General features: G+C 44.7%; 1 protein-coding gene across 2 annotated transcripts; it reads left to right on the top strand.

Annotated features, from left to right (window-relative positions):
* Window positions 1–8,204: 8,204 nt before the first annotated feature.
* Window positions 8,205–19,067, top strand: LOC311308938 (properdin-like). Of its 2 annotated transcripts, none has more exons than XM_084438036.1 (9): window positions 8,205–8,478; window positions 9,768–9,915; window positions 11,024–11,187; window positions 12,843–13,010; window positions 13,218–13,412; window positions 17,459–17,626; window positions 17,793–17,984; window positions 18,400–18,520; window positions 18,694–19,067. In XM_084438036.1, the coding sequence occupies exons 1-9, from the start codon at window positions 8,418–8,420 to the stop codon at window positions 18,806–18,808; spliced, it is 1,332 nt and encodes a 443-aa protein (XP_084294162.1). In that variant the 5' UTR covers window positions 8,205–8,417; the 3' UTR covers window positions 18,809–19,067. The 2 variants fall into 2 exon arrangements, with proteins under 2 accessions (XP_084294162.1, XP_084294163.1); XM_084438037.1 differs by having other exon boundaries at window positions 8,206–8,478; window positions 9,771–9,915.
* Window positions 19,068–20,877: the final 1,810 nt, after the last annotated feature.

Here is a 20,877-nt window from a genome sequence, read left to right as displayed (position 1 = left end):
AAGAACGACCAAAGACGACGAAAAGAGGACGAACACACGACTAACACACGACAAGCATGCCCGGCTGCACCAGCCACTTGGTCAAAGCTAAACCTAGTTTAGGTCCACCAAACCACTGCACCAGCCACTTGGTCAAAGCTAAAGCTCGTTTAGGTTTACCAAACCACCCGGGATCAAAGGGACAAACGCTTCTACCAGAAACGCGGGTCGGACTACGTACCAAAACCACTCCCGTAGCTACCTTCGTTGAGAAAACATACAACGACTCTGCGGTTTTAATTCCACCCGCGACCGGCCAAAGGGAAACACGTTCTGTGCCAACTCTTTGGCGTATTAACTCAAAAACCCGTTCTAAGCTGCAACCGATAAACAACCTGAATTGTACATCAACTACAGGGGAACAAATTCATGAGACCAAAACTCACACTTCTTCTGAACGGCATATACCCTCGTAACGAAACAAGGACGAAATCAAAGGACAATACAATATATAAATATATCTATTGCTGTTCACAACTCCTTGGATAGTTACTTACTTAAAAAAATACCCACGCCGGGGTTTCTGTTTTCAATAATCTAGACCAACACAATCTGAACCAAAACCAAGGCAAATAACAAGCATAAAAGGATTCGTTTTTCAACGTACCGTGAGTTTAGCCGAGTGGAACCAACGGCGGACTTCTCCGAACCAGTGCAATAGCGCAAAGAGAGAAGTTCCAGAGCGGCTACCGCTCCGCACGTCTGCGTCCTTCGGTTCCACTCCAGGCGAACCTCACGGCAGTCGATCCCGTCCCGAGTCGCCAACTGTGATAGTAAAATAACTGATCTAGTCAAAAGGATTTACCAAGATTCGTTCAAAAGGTTAAGTCTGGTTTATTGTGAAAAGCATACGAGCGCAAGGACTTCCTGAAAACGCAACAAGGGTGGTTTAGTCAGCGAAGTGCCCGTTTGGTCTTCTGCTCTGCCTTATATGCAGTCAAACCACAGGTAAGGTCCTTCCAGGATGTGATTGGCTACTGCATTGTACATCATATGAAATGGCAGGCGTGGCCAAGAGTACAGACATGTGACATGAGAAAAAGGGCGGCAATTGGGGACAAAGGATGGTTATTCTGTTGTAGACAGCTATGTGAATATTTGGGGGAGGTGATGAATTACAAGAGAAGTGAGAGGACAAAGGTTTAAGGTGTTTGGATGTAAATTCCTGAACACAATCGTATTGTTTTCTTAATAAATCAGACTGAACGTTTTTGTGCGAACCTTGGCAAATCATTTTTTGACTTAAGATCAAAATTCTTCTACAGGCTCAACCGATGACTTTGCATTGTGACAGGTGTAAGACAGGGTTGCATTCTGTTCCTTATTGTCATCAAACTTCGGCATTAAATGGGGACGGGGCAGACTGACTGACCTGGACTTTCATTAGTCATACCCACCTTGCACTCCAAGAGATGACCAACAATCTCCATGAGCACGGAGAAATGGTCGGTCTACGGATAAGCCATGAAAAGACCAAGGCCATGATCATCGGACTAGATCAACACCTCCCACCACTCACTTTAGGCGAGCTTAACATAGAGTATGTGGAGAACTTCACTTATCTCGGAAGCAACATCTCAAGTGCGGGACACATGGAGAAAGACGTACGAACCAGAATTGGCAAAGCTGCAGGAGTGTTCCAACGGCTCAGTAACATTTGGTCGTCCAAAGCCATTGCTACGGCCATCAAGCTGCGCCTCTACATGTCAGTGGTCATCCCAACAGTGACCTACGCCTGTGAGACGTGGATGAAGACAGCCAGTATCACCAACATGTTGGACATCTTTTACCGACGATGCCTCAGAACCATCTTGAGGATCCCATGGAGAGACCACATCACCAATGAGGAGGTGATGAGAAGGGCAGGGGTGGCGCCATTGCCCGACATTGTCTCTGCCAGGAGAAGGAGAATGACTGGGCACGTACTCCGACTGCCAAGAGAGAGACTGGCAAGTGTAGCAATGGACTGCGTGCCAGAGGGTGGAAAGCGGAAGAGAGGGAGGCCAAAGAAGACATGGAGACATACAGCTAAGGAAGACCTAAGTATCAGCTGGCATGGAGCAAGAAGGGTCGCCAGTGACCAGAGTAAATGGAGGGGACTCATCGCCCAATATTCCAATAGGAACAGGAGGAACTAAGTCTAAGTCACTACATGGTCAAGCTGCAATACAGACTTACACAGTGATTCCTGGTGGATTTCTGTTTCCTTTGCTTATAGACTAGTCCGACTATTTCCGAAATTCCGACAAATGAACTTTTAGCCTGGTAGGATTATTTAACCCCAAATAAATGCTTATAGAGATTATTTTTAATTACAGTATGTGTATTTGCTTTAGTTTGAGAATTTACTAGTTCATATTTTTGACACCGTCAGTCATGTTCTTAGTGAGAGGAAAGGAGAGACTATCGAATTATAGTAGGGGGCCCTAGCGAAGGCGGGGCTTGTTTCAGTTGAAACGGGTGAAACATAGCAAAGGCCGTCTATGATTGTTATTCATTTAAATGCATCAATTTGGAGCAAAATCAAGAAGCCATAGGAATTTAATCATCGGACCACATTTGGTTATGAAATAGGATGGCAAAGAAGTAGTCATACACAAATCATGGTAAACGAGAAGGGATTTTAATAAATACAAATCAATATAAAATAACATCCAGTGTCGTGCCCAGTCTTTTCTAATGAAAATACAGGTAACACCCTGACAAACAACTAAATGTGCCAAAGACCACATTTCCATCTACTGTACAAAAGACTATTTAATGCAACATACTGCGGGACATGAGCCCTTAAAAAACATCAGTTCTGAAAAAGAAAAATCTGGGGGGAAAATGTGCCAGTGGAAGCTAAAATGACTGCAGTTGCTAAAAAGAGCCAGCTGACCATCATCTAATAGAGATCCCTCAGATGGCAATCATGCAGTCTGAACGAGGCTTCCCCTCTGACACTAACAGCTTCCACACACCAGGGCAGAGGGCCTGGACATCTCACTGGTCTAATATATCTCCCACCCTCTCTCCCCTCTCCCTCCCTCCTCTAATGAGCCTCTGACACTAACAGAGTGTGAGTGTGTGTGTGTGTGTGTGTGTGTGTGTGTGTGTGTGTGTGTGTGTGTGTGTGTGTGTGTGTGTGTGTGTGTGTGTGTGTGTGTGTGTGTGCGCTGTCTCACTCACCAGTTTTCCCTGACTCTGTGGGAGCTACCTGCCCTGCTGCCTCTACCTGCCCTCCTGCCTGAGAGTCAGAGTCAGTCCCTCTCTCTCTCTGTCCCTCTCTGAGAGACCGCTGGCTGAGGCTGCTGGCTGGAGAGGAACATGTCACTGTTAGTCAATCCACTTAATTTTTTGACAAAAGCTCATGAATAATAATTATTCATAGGAAATATGTTTGGCTATTGACTTGGCATCTATTGCTACATTATCCTCAGGTGCGTACCAAAACGACCATACCGAGACCTCTTCGAAGAGCTGGGCCCCCCCGGTCCCAAGTGAACTCTGGTAGGGTCCTTGTGTGGTGAGAACATTCGAAGTCGATTTGAAAATACACATTACTGGATTATACCAGCTCCCGTAGCTAGCCGTCTCGAGACACATCAGTACTGAACTGGCGTAGGCAGCACATGGGCATACCTGGATCTGCGGTAATATTGTCGGCTGATGAAATCAATTATTTGTTCTACTGGGAGAGAAATGAGAGTTATAGCCTTTGCCTTGAAAAGAAGCCAGCCAGAAAACCAGTCGACAGCATGTCACTCCAGCCGGTTGCCTCTGAAGCTCCCACTAACGGACATAGCGGAGCTCCCATCCCGCCTTTACAAACGCCTCCAGGCCATGCATCGCCGGGAGGAGATGAGGTGATGGGTTGGCGGAGGTCCCGTAGCAGACGGGGCTCTCGAGTGGCAGCCATGGCCCATCTCGTTCTTCTTCATACTTCTCTGTCCTCTTGTCAGCTGAAAGTTTCTAGGAGAAGATGTGCAGGCGAGATCCGCTCATACAGTGGTGCATCGGACCTGGTTGGACACAGGTGCGTGCGTTTTTTTTTCTTCAGTTAATTGTAGCTGGCTAGGTTTCACAAGCCAATAGGAGCTTGCCGTGTGGGGCGGAACACGGAATAGAACGGCGGGGTCATCAGAGAATTTCACAAAGTAATTGTGCATCACCTGTTTGAGTTGCCAAATTACTGTCTCCTCAACGTCCACCATATTTGTTCATAATTATTGACCGGAGACATCACAAAGTTGTGGGAGCAAAAGTGACCATCACTTGTTCACTTTGAAAATGACCGTTACAAAGGGCCCTTTGAAGGGAGTACTTTTGCACCCTTTGGATTGGAACGCTCTTCAATAGGGCAGCAGTAGGCGTGGCTCCGATTATGTTCCCTTCGAAAGGTAGAGCCGTTTGGAGTACAGCCTGTGTTCGCGTCCGCGTCGGCTGAGGCTCAATATTTTCGATATGTGCTGAAGGAGGGTTTGGTCCAGGAAAGCCATGTGTGGTGTCAGACTTAACAACCCCATTATTTTCTTCACCCCATTTTATATTAATTAGGCTAGGCTCAATGACAGGAACACCTCTCTTTATAATACAATACAGTTCAATAGCACCATAAACTGCATCCTCCAAAGTGATCAATAAGTACAATAAGTACAGTTGAAGCAATGCCTCTTTCAAACAGTTTAAATAAAAAACATTATAACTTTTGCAACTAGTCATGATTTATGCAGGACTGTATTGGATTGCATTCGTTTTTTAGGTAACCAGTCAGACCCTGTACCTCACTGCCAATGTGGCAGTCTTCCCCAGAGCGAATGGCCACTTCAGTACATTTGAGCTCATGGACGAGGCCCATCACGAGGTGCACGGGGTGGGGCTGTGGCTACAGCAAATGTCACTGCCTTTGGGATACCTGCTACTCTTTCCTCAAGCAGCCAATTACGATGCTCCAGGTCGGCTAGCTGAGCAAGTCCCTCACTGCCACCCAGGGCCCAATTCCTGAAATACTTCACAAGGTAAGATATTTTTCTTTTAACATTACATTCCCCTGACTCTTGCCTGGGAGAGTTGCAGAGCGGAAAGCTTGTGAACAGCAGAATGATGGTTGTAAGATTCACTGAGCAGGAGGCCAGTGTCGTATTCATGATTGCGAAAGTAAAAGAGGCCTTACGAACCAACGAATAACTCACCCTGACAGATCACAGTGGAGTGGAAACTTTAAACCCGGAAGGAACAAGAGGTACTTCATTTGAACAACTTTATTTACCTTGGCAGTGTGCAGTTTAGGTAACCCTGGGTCTTGAAGATTTACTTTGACATTGGCATGAACTTTTATGTTGCTTCACATTTAAGTTGCAAATTGTGGGCTTTGAACTGCCACATCGACATTTATAAAGTCCCACATTTCAAACTGCAGCTATAAATAATGTCAAACGTTAGCTGCCATTTCAGCTTAACGTAAATGAATATGCATTCACGTGTCAGTCTCAAGAATGAGCTCTTATTCAATTGTACTCCTTTAAGTCTGATATACTTACTACAGTATATCTCCTTTGGTTAACTCTGTGTGGACAGTTTAATAGTGCCACAGCAGGTCTTTTAAGTATTCAGGAAGTCCCCCAAAATAAAATTGGGGAAGCTGCTTTCATCCACTATTGCACCTAAATTGTGGAACACCTACCAAAATCAACCCACTGATCTCCACTGCACAAGTAGAGTTGCGGTGAAAGCATCAGACTCCCACCCAGGTGATCAGGATTCCCAGTGGGGATGATTTTGGGAAACCATACCCACACCCTCTGCTAGCCTGTGGGTTTATTCCTACGTTTACTTTCGGCCTTTCCATCCCTCTCCCTCCCTCCTTTTACTCTCCTTTCCACTTTTTTTTGAAGAACAGGAGAGATTCCATAGGGACAAAAACACTATGACATCTCACATTTTCAAGTTCCTCGATAGTGTAGTGGATTAAGCATCTGACTCCCAGGCGGGAGATAATTGTTTGATCCCCGGTTGAGGACGAACATGTTTGATTCCTTACTTTAGCCACAACCTTTCTGCCTCTCCTCTCTGCCCCCTTTTTTCAGACGGATGGGAGAGATCCCATGGGAACAAAAAGTTGTTGTTTTTTTAAGGAAATGTACAGTCTGTTTTGCTGATGAATTAACTGTGTCAAACTGATTGCAGAAACTGGGTGACCAATTATGTGACCAATTACAAGTCCCATTGATATACTAGACTTGCACAAGACTTACTGTTATGTTTCTCTGTGTATGCAACTCTTTGTTTTGTTTTCTGCTCTTCCTGTTCTCGGTCCCACTCCCAGATTCCTGAGTGGATCCAGTTATAATTACTATAATTCAAAGCATTTTAATAAATATGAGCATTGTGATTTGTATTTGTCACTGGATGTTATAGAAGTTATGTAAAAATGTAGTTACCTGGTGGTGCTATGTCAGTTATTGAATTTATGTTCAGTAATGGAACATTTGAAATACTCCTGTTTTGAAATTATACCTACAGTATAGGTGTCTCAGTATGTACCCATTATATATTAGGCTATACTTTGCATGTATTTACAAGGTAAATGTTTAGTAATTGAGGGACTATGAAAGGAAAGGTTACCCAAAAATGCTGAGAGTAAGTTCATTTAGCAATAGAAATCCATAAGCCTAGGGCCAATGGGCCTAGGATATAGACAATAAACTACCTGTGGAATGGTGATTGAGCAATAACGGGAGCATTTCGGATTACTAGTGGGCCGCTGTCCCTGACGCTAATAATCCGCCAGAGGTCCATTTGCCATTCGATGTCCAAATGGCCAGGAACCCGCCAGCAGATTCGGCCGGAGGTCCGCCAGCGGATTCAACCAGAGATTCGCCAGCTCGTCCATAGGGGACCCGCTGTAGGCAATTGCAGCAAAATAGCTAATGTTACAGGGAATAATCAGTGTAACTGCTTTAGCCACTGACCGCTACCATTAATATTATGGAAGCTGCTGCTAGTTGTTGTGGGCTCATGAGCCAACTGGCTATCTCGCTCTTATTGTGCTGGATTAGCTTTGGAAGCATTGGAACTGATGTGTCCAGGCAACAATACCTATCTTAATTTATCAGACATTATGTCATGTCATTTCAATTCACAGCTATTTCAGTGGCATGACTAGCTTCCGTCCTACCAGTCCTGAACAGAAACAAGCCAGCCACGCACATAAGCCAGGCTGGACCTGGTTTCTTTAAATTGTTTTAATCTTTTACTTATTATGGTCTTGCCTTTGTATTGTGGGTTGTATTATTGATTTATTGTGTTCATTATGTGGTTTATTTATTTTACAATTGTGCTGAAATGTCTGCAGTCTGCATGAAAAGTGCTATTCAAATAAACTTTATTATACACACACACACATACACACACACACAAACACACTTATATACAGATATACTGTATGCACACACACACACACACACACACACACACAAAGGTGTACACTCAAGCATGTAACCATGTCATACACACATCTGCTGTTTTCTTTGGGCCAGAGCTGTTTGCACACTCTGTCAAATAATGGATGTTGACCATCTTTCCTCTACCAATAGCTATGTTTGTCCAATGCGTGAGAAAGGGGAAAGAGACATTCAGACAGAGAAAGTGTGTGAAAGAGGGTGAGAGAACGTACGGAAGAGGAGAAAGACAACCAGAGGGGGGTTTGAGATGGTATGATACAGAAAGAGGGAGAGAAAGTTTGACGAGTCAGTGAGTGTGAGAGATAGAAGGGAAGAGAGAGAGAGAGTGGCGGCAGCATAGGAGGTGAAGAGCACTTCTAAACACTTCTAGCCGTCCATGTTTTTGAAGTGGTTTTACGAACCTCTTAATGTATAAAACTGTGGGCTCTCAAAACCCAAATAGAAAGTGAACAAAGTGTCCCTGAATGAGGCAGGCAGTCTGTACAAATAAACTACAACCTTTGTTTTGTGTACGGGAAAGAGAGAGGGAGAGGAACGAAGTGAGTGTGTGAGTGTGTGTGTGTGTGTGTGTCTGTCCTCATAGAGTTAACCCGGCCGTGTTGCCACATAAAGAGTTGACGGTTACGGTGGTGGTGGAGGAGCCTGGAGGTCATCAAACTTACGGGAAATTAATCCTCTCTGATGTTTACACTTTGCACCAGCAGCCAATCCAGGAAGGACAGGAGGAGTAGACAGAGGGCTGGACAGAAGACCCACAGTACTAGGGGTGCCACCAAAAATGCACTTTAGCATTTAACACAGAACAAAATACAGAACTGTAGAGGAGACTGAAAAACTGTCCCAAAGACAGAGAGACAGGGAGATAAAGAGAAAGCGAGAGAAGAGAGAGATAAGGACAGGCGGACAGACAGGTAGACCGAGGCGGCCAGAGAGATGGCCATGGTATGGCTAGTTTGGATGACGGTGTGTCTTTTGATCGGCATTCCACACTCAGGTCAGTAACTCTACTCCACATCCTCCATCTGTGCTGCTGTCAGGTACTAAGATATACAGGAGCATCTCAGAAAATTAGAATATTGTGGAAGGTTCATTATTTTCCGTAATTTCATTCAAAAAGTGAAACTTTCGTATATTATAGATTCATTACACATGTAGTGAAATATTCCAAGGCTGATTGTCTCCATTCCATGCTCCACATTGATGCAGTAACTTGTGCAAAAGGAGCCCCCACCAAGTATTGAGTGTATAAATGAACATTGTTAGGGCTAGTGGAGTAGGACCCAAGAGCAGACACGACAGGCGTATGGGGACAAGCCCACGTTGGGGCACGTTTATTGGTCAGGCGAGGGTAAGGCAGGTACGTGGTAGTCGGACAGGCAAGGGTCAGGTAGGAACGTGGTAGTCAGACAGGCGAGGGTCAGACAGGGACGTGGCAGTCAGACAGGCGAGGGTCAGACAGGGACGTGGCAGTCAGACAGGCGAGGGTCAGGCAGGAACGTGGTAGTCAGACAGGCAGGTATGTGGTTCTCCAGACAGGCGAGGTTCAGGCAGTGGCAGGGAGGTCAGACTAGGACGAAGGAAAACAAAAAGGGTGAGGTAGGGTTTGGATAAAGGCAGGTTTAGGTTAGAGCTAGAGACGTGATACCCACTAGGTTGGTCAACGATCTGGCACCGACTGCCGAGTAGCCCGGCTTCTTAGATGGGTTGATTGGAGATGGCAGGCAGGTGTGAAGTGGGAACAAGCCCGGCTCATGGCTGATTGGTGACGTCAGGCAGGTGTGGAGTGGGAGCGCACTCGGCTCGTGGTTGAGACAGGCGAGAGCACAGTTCCCGCTGCGCCCTCTGGGACGTACCAGAGTCAGAGTCAGAGGGTGTGCTAGCCTGATGAAGGCGGGGCTGACGAGGCATCGGCGTGACAAACATACTGAACATACTGTACAATCATAAAGATGAAAACAAAAAAGGCTTGACATATTTCACTTTGTGTAATGGATCTAGAATGCATGAAAGTTTCACTGAATTAAATAAATAAATTAAATTAAATATTAAATTAAAATTGGACTTTTTCCACAATTCAAATTTTCTGAGATGCACCTGTAGATCCAATCTGTGCCCCACAGGTGATGAGGACCAATGTCGTGGTGGTGTCATTCGCTTTTTTGGTTGTTGTCATCATTGTTGTCACGGTTGTGATGGTTGTTATGTTTGCTGCGGTTGATGGTAGTTGTTGATTTGGTGTTGTTGTTGTTGTGATGATTCTGGTTGTTGTGTTTGTGGTGTTAGCAGACTGCGGGACTGTGAAGTGTTTCAGCCAGTTTAACTGGGGAACAAGTGGCTGTGAGCATCTGCTGGGGGATGTGGATGAGGATGACTGCTGTATGAACCTAAAGTATGCCTTCACTGGACCTGACGGAGCCTGCAAATACTGTGGGTGAGTCTCTCCGCACGTACCTCCATCGTAACCCCCTCTTGTCTGTCTGTCTGCCATATACCCCCTCCCGAACGCTACGCTCTGCTACCTCGGGGCGACTGGTTGCCCCGTCATTCTGAGACCCCTGCAGTCGATCGACACGGTCACGGCTCTTCTCTGTCCTGGCCCCTCAGTGGTGGAACGAACTGCCCACTGACGTCAGGACAGCAGAGTTGCTGCCCATCTTTCCTTGCAGGCTCAAGACTGAAATTGAACCTCCCTTCAAGAAGTACTACAATGATCTTCCCTCTTAACCACCTATTGTATATTACATTGCTATTCTTGCACTTTGCCTTCAGCACTAGATTATGCTCTTAGTCACTTGTTTTATAAAGGAGATGCACTTGTGAGTTCTGACAAGTAGTAGTACATTAGCTTTTACTACTGTACGTTGTGTAATGTAATGTATGTCTGCCTGCCTGCCTGCCTGCCTGCCTGCCTGAGTAATGTAATCAAGGCAACCCAGAACAAAATATTGTATGACGAATGGGCTCTGGCCAGCTTTTAAATTGGGGCTGGTAGTAAATCAGGACGGGCTATACACATATATGTGGCGCCATACATTGGGGCATTTCTTATGAATGTTGTTTCAATGTCTGTATCTGTATAGAGATAAACCATTCATACATGCTATCAAGGTCTGTCTAGACTGTAGTTCACAGTATATGACAGTAGTTTGATGGATAGTCAGGTTTAACTATGTGTCTCTTCTGTCTGCAGCTATGTGATATTACAGTAGTGGGTGATTGATAGTCAGGTTTACCTCTGTGTCTCTCCTGTCTGCAGCTATGATATGACAGTAGTTGATTGATTGATTTTTGATTGATTTTATTTATTTTTAAGACGGGGACAAGGTACAGTAGACATTTACCCTATAGAATAGGGAGAGATGAACTGTACAAGGTTATAGCTAAACAGCTAATTTCCACCCGCAGTCCCTGGGCAAATAAATATACAGTCTTAAAATAGTGGGGCAAATAGTACAAAGTAGGAAAGTTACATACATAGAAGGAATACAAAAAAGTGATTGATAGTCAGGTTTAACCCTGTGTGTCTCCCCTGACTGCAGCTATGCCCAATGGACGTCTTGGTCACTCTGGAGCAGCTGCTCGGTGTCATGTAAGGAAGGCGTGACCACGAGACGACGCCAGTGCCATGGGCTGGGGTGTCCCGGCAATAAACTGGACGGGTCGGTAGAGATGAAGCCCTGCTCAGATAAAGAATGCTGTCCAGGTAAGGTAAACACACTTACTGCAAACACACACACACACACACACCTCAAATATGTTGGGATGTGATCTGGAGTGTGCATTGTGTTTTCCAGAGAGTGTGTTGTTCCGAAGTGCGTATTCCGAAGCAGAGTGTGTGTTGTTCCATAGTATGTGTGTAGCTGAGTTGAATTTGTCAAGCTCCATCTGCCCCTGTACCTCGTCTCCTCCCGGCTATGTCTGACCTGGAGACGCTCGTGGAGTTGGGATGGGGCCATCCTGCTCCTCTGTGATCTCCGCTATGTCCCTTCATGAGAGCTACTGTACTAGAGTTGCCGGTTGGAATGAAGCAATGATGACTGGCTCTCTGCCGCTGGAACCCGGCATCGCCGGCGTCCTCGTGCCTGGCTCCTCTGCCTGGGGTTCGGCTGGGAAGCCCTCCATGCCCGACCCCAAGCACAAGACCACTCCCTGGTGGAGAAGATCTATGCGCTGGCGGCGCAGGCTGGCGCAGCCACCTCGTCCATTGCCATGCTAGCCATCTACTGTTTGGTGTGGCTGTTTCCAACCTTTTAGAGCAATGTCGGAGTCAGGAGCAAGATAGGCTTCTCCGAGCTCGCCATCTCGCCGCTCCTAGTGGGCACAGTGCGCCGGCACGTCCTCGTGTCTCGGCCGCTCCTGCCGCTACTGTGGGTATGCGCCGGTCTCGAAACAAGCCCAAACAACCTGCTACGGTGTCTCGCCCACCCGTTGCCCGTCTACTGGCTCATCCGCCGGCCTTCTGGGCTTCTGTTAATGAAATTCAAGTATCACCAATGTTTTATCAATTTAATTTTAGTTTTCCTTCTGTGTGATGTCTGTGGTTATTTACTTACAACAATTGGGCAGAGCACTGAAAAACTGTAGAAAATGAAAAATGGGTAGGCTACTTCCAAAATCAAAAGGTGCTGTTTCTCTTTCATTTGGAGATTTAAGTGTAGCCTTTCAAGAGATGACACCTGCCTCTTGATGAAATTACCCTATGCGTTCATATTCCAAATGATGACTCACTTTGCAAAAGACAAATGGCATTTTTATATAACAAGGATAAAAACATGGGCTATCAGTTTTGCAAATAACATCAAATGGCCTACCTTACCCAGTTCCTGTCTTATTAAACACTTACCTTAGAATTGCTCTATAATTTGCTGGTGTGTCCGAATAGCCGCTGCATTGGCAGCTCCTGAGCCGTTCTGGAGGCAGTGCAGGTTCAGGAGGCAGTGCAGGTACAGATCGGGGACCTCGGGGAGTGGAAGTCCCCATTTCATGGTGATGTTATGCAGGCCACAGCAGGCCAATATTATATTGCACACCTTCTCGAGTGCATAGAGATGACTTAACATGCATAAAATACATGCATCAAGTTGATTTTAACAACCCATTCACATTTTTTATAAAGTAATATGAAGCTTAAACCTGCTAATTATCAATTAATTTAGCTTAGTGTTATATTTCTAATCATTATATTTCTAAACAATGCAAAGCACTATTGATGCGCATTGGGTATTTACACAAGCCCTACATGCAGTCAGAAGCAGGTGTAGATTTTGTTAGTAGCTACGAAAAGATCGTAGCTACTAAAATAATGATGAATGATGAATGTGTGTGTGTGTGTGTGTGTGTGTGTGTGTGTTCTTCCAGAGCAGGGCCGGTGGGCAGCATGGGGTCCATGGCAGCAATGCTCGGTCACCTGTGAATCTGGCACGAGGAGGAGGGAGAGAACGTGCTCCGATCCAAAACCGAAATGTGATGGAACCTGTGACGGGTCCGGCGTAGAGACTGAATCTTGTTCGGGGCCTCAGTGTCCAAGTAAAGAACCAATGTTTGTTATCTACTCCCTCTTCTCCTTCCATTCCTCCTCTCCTTGCCCCTTTCTTCTAATTCCCCTGCTCCTCTCTGTTCAGCAGCTGTGTGTGTGTGTGTGTGTGTGTGTGTGTGTGTGTACAGTAGGCCTATATATACTGTAGAGGAGAGCTGCTATAGATAGACTGTGTGCTGTGCTCTGCTTTCCCTGAGTTCATGGAGGATGGGCTGCTTGGGCCCCTTGGAGGCCCTGCTCCAGCTCCTGCGCCGTGGAGGGAAGAGCCTGGCCAGTCAAGGAGCGCCTTCGCACCTGTACCAACCCCTCTCCCTCCCTCATCCCCCCTGGGCACCATTGTTCTGGGAGGAGTACAGAAAACGAAGAATGCACCAACCTTCCTTTTTGTCCCGGTAAAGACAAGCACACTTTCCACCGCCTGAGTACAAACACCTTCAGACACATTTTAGAGCGAGTAGGAGTGTTTTCCTTTGATTTTGCACACTCTTTTGGCATGATCACCACATTCAGAAAATGCATCTACAGCATTTTACAGAAACGGAAATACAATTTACATTGCAATAGTATTATATGAAGCCTTTAGTAGTGTGACATTTGTATGTCACTCAGTTGTTTTGAAAGCATTGTCCTTCAACCACTTGAAATTATTGGAATATGGAAATAGGCCTATAGAATATGAAGAGATTTCTTTTCAAATCAGCTAACAGCATAAGTTCACGTCAAGTTTCTGAAAATGTAAAGAATGTAAATAAACTTTGCAACTCTACTGCAAAGGTAAAAACTCCATATGCCTTATCAATTGAGATACAAGAATATTATAATATCATAGAATTTGTGCAATATTTGTCTTAGACTGTATGTGTCTTGTGACACAAGAGTTTCTATTATGAAAGTGGACACTTTCTCACACAATGCAAGATAAGACATACTGTATGTACCTATGTACAGTATACAGAAAGAAATATATAACGTTATCCCTGAAACATATTGCCAAAAACACAGAAGATTCAATGTTGATTCCTGCAGTATCTGACTTATGGAATGCGTACCATAAAACATACAGGAAATGTAGCATGGAGGGCATTAACACCAAATAATGTAAAATCACCAATGGAAAAACAAAATTTTTAACTAGAAATGGTGCTCAGAGTGCACAGACCTCCGCCCATTAATGCATTTCATGGCTCTGTGTATGCACACATGCGTGCGAGCATGACATGTTTGGTATTGCTGCATTCGTTATGTCAGTCCAAACCCTGTGTCTCTGTGACCTTCCCATGTCAAGATATGGCAGTTTCAGTTCCCCCCTATTGACAATGAATGGGGGGAATTTCTCACTCCCCAAGTCCAAAAAATGAATGGAGGTGAATAATATAATGTGTGACCTCGAGGGGTCTATAATTCACCACACAGCAGTTACACACATGAGCGGCAACACATCATACAACACACACATGCAATCAGGGGTAGCCAGTCAAAAGTGTTCACTGCATTTATCCCATCCAACACCATCCTCCTCCAGGGGCAGCCAGGAGCAGTAGCCAGCCATTGTGGGGGATCAAGTGTTCAGTCAAGGACACAGCACAATGCCAGGAGCTGGTATCGAACCCAGAGTATTTCCTGAATAGAGGATTTTTTGCCGCCCCCCAAAGAGATTTTAGCCAGAGCCAAAGGAAAATCACCAGTGCCAAAATGCTAAAAACTGAGAATAAAATAAAATACAATTTCCCGCAATTGTGAAAAGTGAGCTCAGTCAGAATGACAGCAAAGAATATAGGCCTATATATATAGGCTACTCGGCATAAAACAGAGGTTTCCCCCCAAAATTGTGCATGTACGCATCACCCCCCAAAGACCCATTCGACCGATGTTGCGCTCTCTGATCATTCCTGTGTTTTCGTTGAGTGTACTATCTCCATGCACACAAATTCTCAATCAGAGGTTATCTCAAAACGGCACATCACTGAAAAACCCAGGGAAATATTTAGTCAGGCTTTCTCGTCCACACCTGCCCTCTCTATGGCCTCAGTCAACGAGCTTGTAGATAATTTCAATGTTAAAATTACAAACATTATTGATGCCATTGCGCCCACTAAGGTGAAAGTGGTCTCTGGTAAGAGAACATCTCCATGGAGAAACGGCACGTTGGTCAGAATAGAAAAAAGAGAGTGTTGAAAAGCTGAACGCAGGTGGCGAAAAACAAATCTCCATGTTCATTATGACATCTATAAAGAGAGACTTCGCATTTATAATCTGGAGCTGAGAAATGCAAGGCAGACCTTCTTTTCTGACATCATCACCAAAAACCATAACAATGCGCGTGCCTTGTTTGCCACTGTTGATAGGCTGACAAACCCTCCTGTGTCAGTAGCCTCTGAACTTCTATCCACCAGGACCTGCAACAAATTTGCCTCATTCTTCACTGACAACATTCAGAAAATTAGACAAGCAGTTAGTGCCTCCACTCCAGGTACAGGACATGTGTTGTCGCAGTGTCCACTTAAAATCAATACCATGACACAATTTCATCCGATCAACCATAAAACCCTGGGGGACACTATACTGTACAATATCTGAAATCCTCCACCTGTTGCCTTGATGTTCTACCTACAGACTTCTTCAAAACTGTATCCAACTGCATGGCCTCTGATTTATTACAAATTGTAAACACATCTCTTCTTTCAGATGTGTTCCCGCAAACTGCAGTCATCAAGCCACTCTTTAAAAAGAATAATCTAGACACCTCACAAATGAGCAATTATAGGCCCATATCAAACCTCCCATTTCTAAGCAAAATAATTGAAAAGGTTGTTTTCCAACAACTGAATAACTTCCTGGTACTAAGTAATGGATTTGATGTCTTCCAGTCAGGATTTTGACCACAGCACAGCACTGAGACTGCTCTAATTAAGGTATTTAATGACATCCATTTAAACACAGATAATGGAAAAATCTCAGTCTTAGTACTACTGGATCTCAGCTCTGCGTTCAACACGGTAGACCACAACATACTATTAGGCCGACTGGAAAATTGGCAGGGAATTTGTGGTAAAAGTGTTAGATTGGTTTGAATCCTACTTAAAGGACAGGGACTATTTTGGGTCTATAGGCAATTACAAATCTGAGCTGACAAAAATAAACCTGTGGAGTTCCCCGAGGCTCCATCCTGGGGCCTATTCTGTTGAACATTTACATGCTCCCACCAACTCAAATTATGGAAAACAACAAAATATGTTACCATAGCTATGCAGCCGACATGCACATTTATATCACCAGGAGACTATAATCCCATACAAGCGCTGAGTAAGTGCATTCAACAAATCAATGATTGGATGTGCCAGAACTTTCTCCAACTAAACAAAAATAAAACTGAAGTAATTGTTTTTGGAGCCAAAGAAGAACGATTAAAAGTCAGTGCTCAACTTCAATCAGTAATGCTAAAAACCACAAACGAAGCCAGAAATCTTGGTGTAGTCATGGACTCAGACCTGAATTTCAACAGCCACATTAAGTCAATTACAAAGTCAGCCTACTATCACCTGAAGAATATATCAAGGATCAAAGGATTTATGTCCCATAAGGATTTGGAAAAACTTGTCCATGCATTTATCTTCAGTAGACTCGACTACTGTAATGGCGTGTTTACAGGTCTCTCTAAAAAATCGATCAGACAGCTGCAGCTGATTCAGAACGCTGCTGCTCGTGTCCCCACTAAGTGGATCACATCACACCTGTTCTAAGGTCTTTACACTGGCTTCCTGTCTGTCAAAGAATTTACTTTAAAATAATGCTGTTGGTTTACAAAGCACTGAATGGTCTAGGGGCAAAATATATTTCTGATCTGCTCATACGCTATGAACCATCCAGACCCCTCAGGTCATCTGGCACAGGTCTGTTTTCTGTTCCCAGAGTTAAAACAAAACATGGAGAAGCAGCGTTCAGTTTTTATGCCCCACATATCTGGAACAAACTTCCAGAAAACTGCAGGTCTGCTGCAACTCTTGGTTCTTTTAAAACAAGCCTGATGACTTTCAATCACTACTTTCTAAGAGGAGTTATGTTTATCTGTAAACTGCACTGTAACTTTTATTGCTGTATTCTATTGGTCCTGCTTTTTGTTTTAAATGTCTATAATGTCTTGCATTTTGTTTTAATGCTTTTAATGTCTCATGTAAAGCACCTTGAATTGCCCTGTGGCTGAAATGTGCTATACAAATAAACTTGCCTTGCCTCGCCTTGCCTCTGTGTATGAAATGCACTATACAAATAAAGTTTGATTTGATTTGATATGGGTTGGCTCATAAACACACTCTGCTTGTGACACACATTCTTCTGCCATGAATACCAAGTTCAAGGCCCTGAACTCACCCTCACCCCACTTTCACCCATTCCTCACCCTTATCCCTACCCATAACCTATCTCTCCCCTTCTGGTTCAGTGGACGGAGCCTGGGGACCATGGCGTGGCGTGGACTGCTCTGTTACCTGTGGGGTAGGCCACCAAACAGAACAGCGCGAGTGTAACAACCCCGCTGCCAAACATGGGGGACGGGACTGCCCGGGCTCCACCACCCAAAATCTGATCTGCATCAAAGACTTCTGCCCAGGTAAAACACACACACACACACACACACACATACAGTACACACACACAAACACCGCAGTGTAGGAGGTGTGCTATAGGGGTTATGGGTCATTTAGGACTACTCTGGGGATACAGTCCGTGTAGCTTTGGCCTTTCCTGTAGGGCTTATCTGTCTGTTGTCTCCACAGTGGACGGTCAGTGGGCAGGGTGGTCGGCCTGGGGTCCATGCGAGTCCAGATACATCAAAGACATCAAATGTAAAAAGATTAGTGGAATTCACAGGAGAAACAGGTATTGTCAGTACACCGCTTATGGGGGGAAACCTTGTGATGGACCTCTGTCAAACACTGCGGATTGCTTCAATATTGAAAAATGTCAAGGTGAGTAACCGATACCTTCCTCCTCACTAGAGAAAATTGGCCAAACTGATGGACAAAAATTCAAGTGATACTCAAACAATAATCTCCTGTCATTGTTTCCCTGCAAGAGGTGCTGATCACTAAAGCGTAGTTTACGTAAACACAATGCAAAAAGTTTGTCACAAGCCCTGTTATCCATGATATTTAAAACTTTTGAAGTGCTTTCAGTTCAATTGGGCGTGGTCTGAACATTTGTCATTGTTTTTGAGGAAGATGTTTTGAGATGCTGCTTTTGTACCTTGGACCTGTGTGTGTGTGTGTGTGTGTGTGTGTGTGTGTGTGTGTGTGTGTGTGTGTGTGTGTGTGTGTGTGTGTGTGTGTGTGTGTGTGTGTGTGTGTGTGTGTGTGTGTTCTGTCCTAACGATATAAACTGTAGTTTCAGCTAAGTTGTCTGAATGGAGTGAGTGGAGCTTGTGTAAGCCAATCTGTGCTCAAGAACCCCCCAAGAGGATGAGAGAGTGGTCATGCCAACCTGACTTATCCGCATATGAGAAAGTGTAAGGAATACTTCTTATAAAAAAAGAGTTCCAAAACAGACCCCATTCCCATAGGATAATGAAAACACATTATTAGGGTTCCTGATAGAGCTAAGTAAAAGAACAGCAGGAGCAGCAGAATATACATGTGTATGGGATGACCAAAGCCCAGTGTGCTGTCTGTTCTCTTACAGAAATCCTGAAGCTGACTTCACCGGGACTGCAGTTGTCAAAGGTTGCTCCGTCCGTCCGATTCCCCAAAGGCAGGAAATGCCCTGTCTGAATGTCCCTCCGTGTCCCATAGCCTAGACACACAGGTCAGATACTGTATCACACCAGACTGGGTTCAAAAATGCTTTAGGCATTTCATTGTATGTGGTACCCATATCTTGTACATACAGTGTGATAAATAACTGAATTGATACAATGAAACTACTTGGGAGTATAATGATGAAAGTACCTGAAAGTATTTTCCAGTGAGTTTGATTTATTTCAGAATTTCATCATACTATGTACAGTTTCAAGTGAATCAATCAGTATTTAAATAAAACTTTGAGTAAGCTCTGAATTAGCCTTTTCTTGAACTTTATTTGTGTACAGTAATGTTATGTGTCTGAAATATGTTTCATGATTCAGTGAGTCTGTAAAGGGCTTCAAGAAGATCTCAACCCTCTACAACCCCACATTGTAACTCCCGCTATACCTGTACTTACCCTAACCCTAAAGTCTAACCTTAGAATCCTAATCCAGTCTATATGATCTGAATCCCTCAAATGTCCCTTTCCACCACACAGATGTTCTAGCCTCTCTTGACTCTGGTGTCTTTACATGCTTTACTTGGCACACTGTAAACCAGGATTTGATTCTAATTAAACTTTTGAGTGGTCATTACTTATTCTTTCATGTTTTTGAAAAAAAAAAAAAACGTTCGAATTACTAAATCAAGTAAGTTGTTTGTAATAGTCAGCTTAACTATGCAGTGCAATGATTATGTTAAGCAGAGATAATGACACCTATGTATTGTAATGTAGTTCTATGAGTGGAGCAAAGCCCCACAGGGAAAGCTCCTATTGGCTTGTAAACCCAGCCAGCTACATTTTACTGAAGAAAAAAAAACACACACACACCTGTGTCCAACTAGGTTCGGTGCACCACTGTATAAGCGGGCTTTGCCCGCACATCTGCTCCTAGCCAAAACTTTCAGTGAGCAGACTGTGGGTTCAGCCAAGTCTGCGCCCTATGGGGCTTCGCTCCACTCATAGATCTAGAGTTACAACACATAACTGTCGTTCTATTTCATGGAGGTCCACCCCACAGGGCAAGCTCCTATTGGCATAAGCGGAGCTACACGACCGCACCATACACTCTTGCTGGACCCGTTAACAAAACTGGCCAGCCAGGACACAAGCCATGGGTCCAAGGTGAGACCATACTAAAAGTTGGCCCAACCCAAGCACTGGCCCCTACCCGCCGCACTCAGCTCATCCCAGCTGAGGACAAGGAAAGGCACGTGAAAAGAGAGCCAGACAAGAAACGGTTACACCGTTGCCCTTCTGTCAGGGTTGCCTAAGAAGAGTTTACATGGTCTACAAATGGTCCAGAATGCTGCAGCTCGCATTCTGACTGGGTCAACCAAATATGATCACATCTCACCAGTGCTTGCTGCCCTTCATTGGCTCCCGGTTCATGTTAGAGCAGACTTTAAGATGTTGCTGCTAGCTTACAAAGCTGTGAACGTTACTGCGCCATCCTACCTGAAGGACCTTTTGATCCCATACAGTATGTCCCCTCAAGGTCATTGCGCTCCTAGGGGACTGGTCTGCTGACTGTCCCCAAAGTCAAGAAGAAGACGGTGGGTGAGCGGGCTTTTTCTTTCCACGCACCGACGGTCTGGAACCGTCTTCCAATTGACATTAGACAGGTTTTCTCAGTGGAGGTGTTTAAGGCTAAGCTAAAGACCCACCTGTTTTCTGTTGTATATGTGTCTTAGAGTGCGTTGTGTTGTTTATTGATATTGTGTTTTTATTGAGTGTTGTGTTGTTTTTAATGTTGAGTGTTTACACTTGCCTTTTTAGCTGCTCTGTAAAGCACTTTGATTGAAAGTTATTATTATAACCCATCCGAACCTCTCCCAAAGAACAGGAGCGGACCGCCACTCACCAGACGGTCCCACCCTGGATCATCATGTCTGATGCTGACTCCCTCTGGCAGCTGTGCCCAGCACAGACGATGCCACAAAGACAGATGACATGGACAAAAGATAATATTGGACAAAAGGGGGCGGAGACAACCAAGTCGCCGCCACACAAATGTGAGACACATAGACAGACACACCATTGAACGAGGCAACCAACATGGCCATGCCCCTCATAGAGTGT

The sequence above is a fragment of the Borostomias antarcticus genome (assembly GCF_949987555.1).
Source record: "Borostomias antarcticus genome assembly, chromosome: 5".
NCBI classification, from domain to species: domain Eukaryota; kingdom Metazoa; phylum Chordata; class Actinopteri; order Stomiiformes; family Stomiidae; genus Borostomias; species Borostomias antarcticus.
The sequence above is the reverse complement of the archived record's forward strand: the minus strand, read 5'-3'. Positions and strand labels throughout refer to the sequence as shown.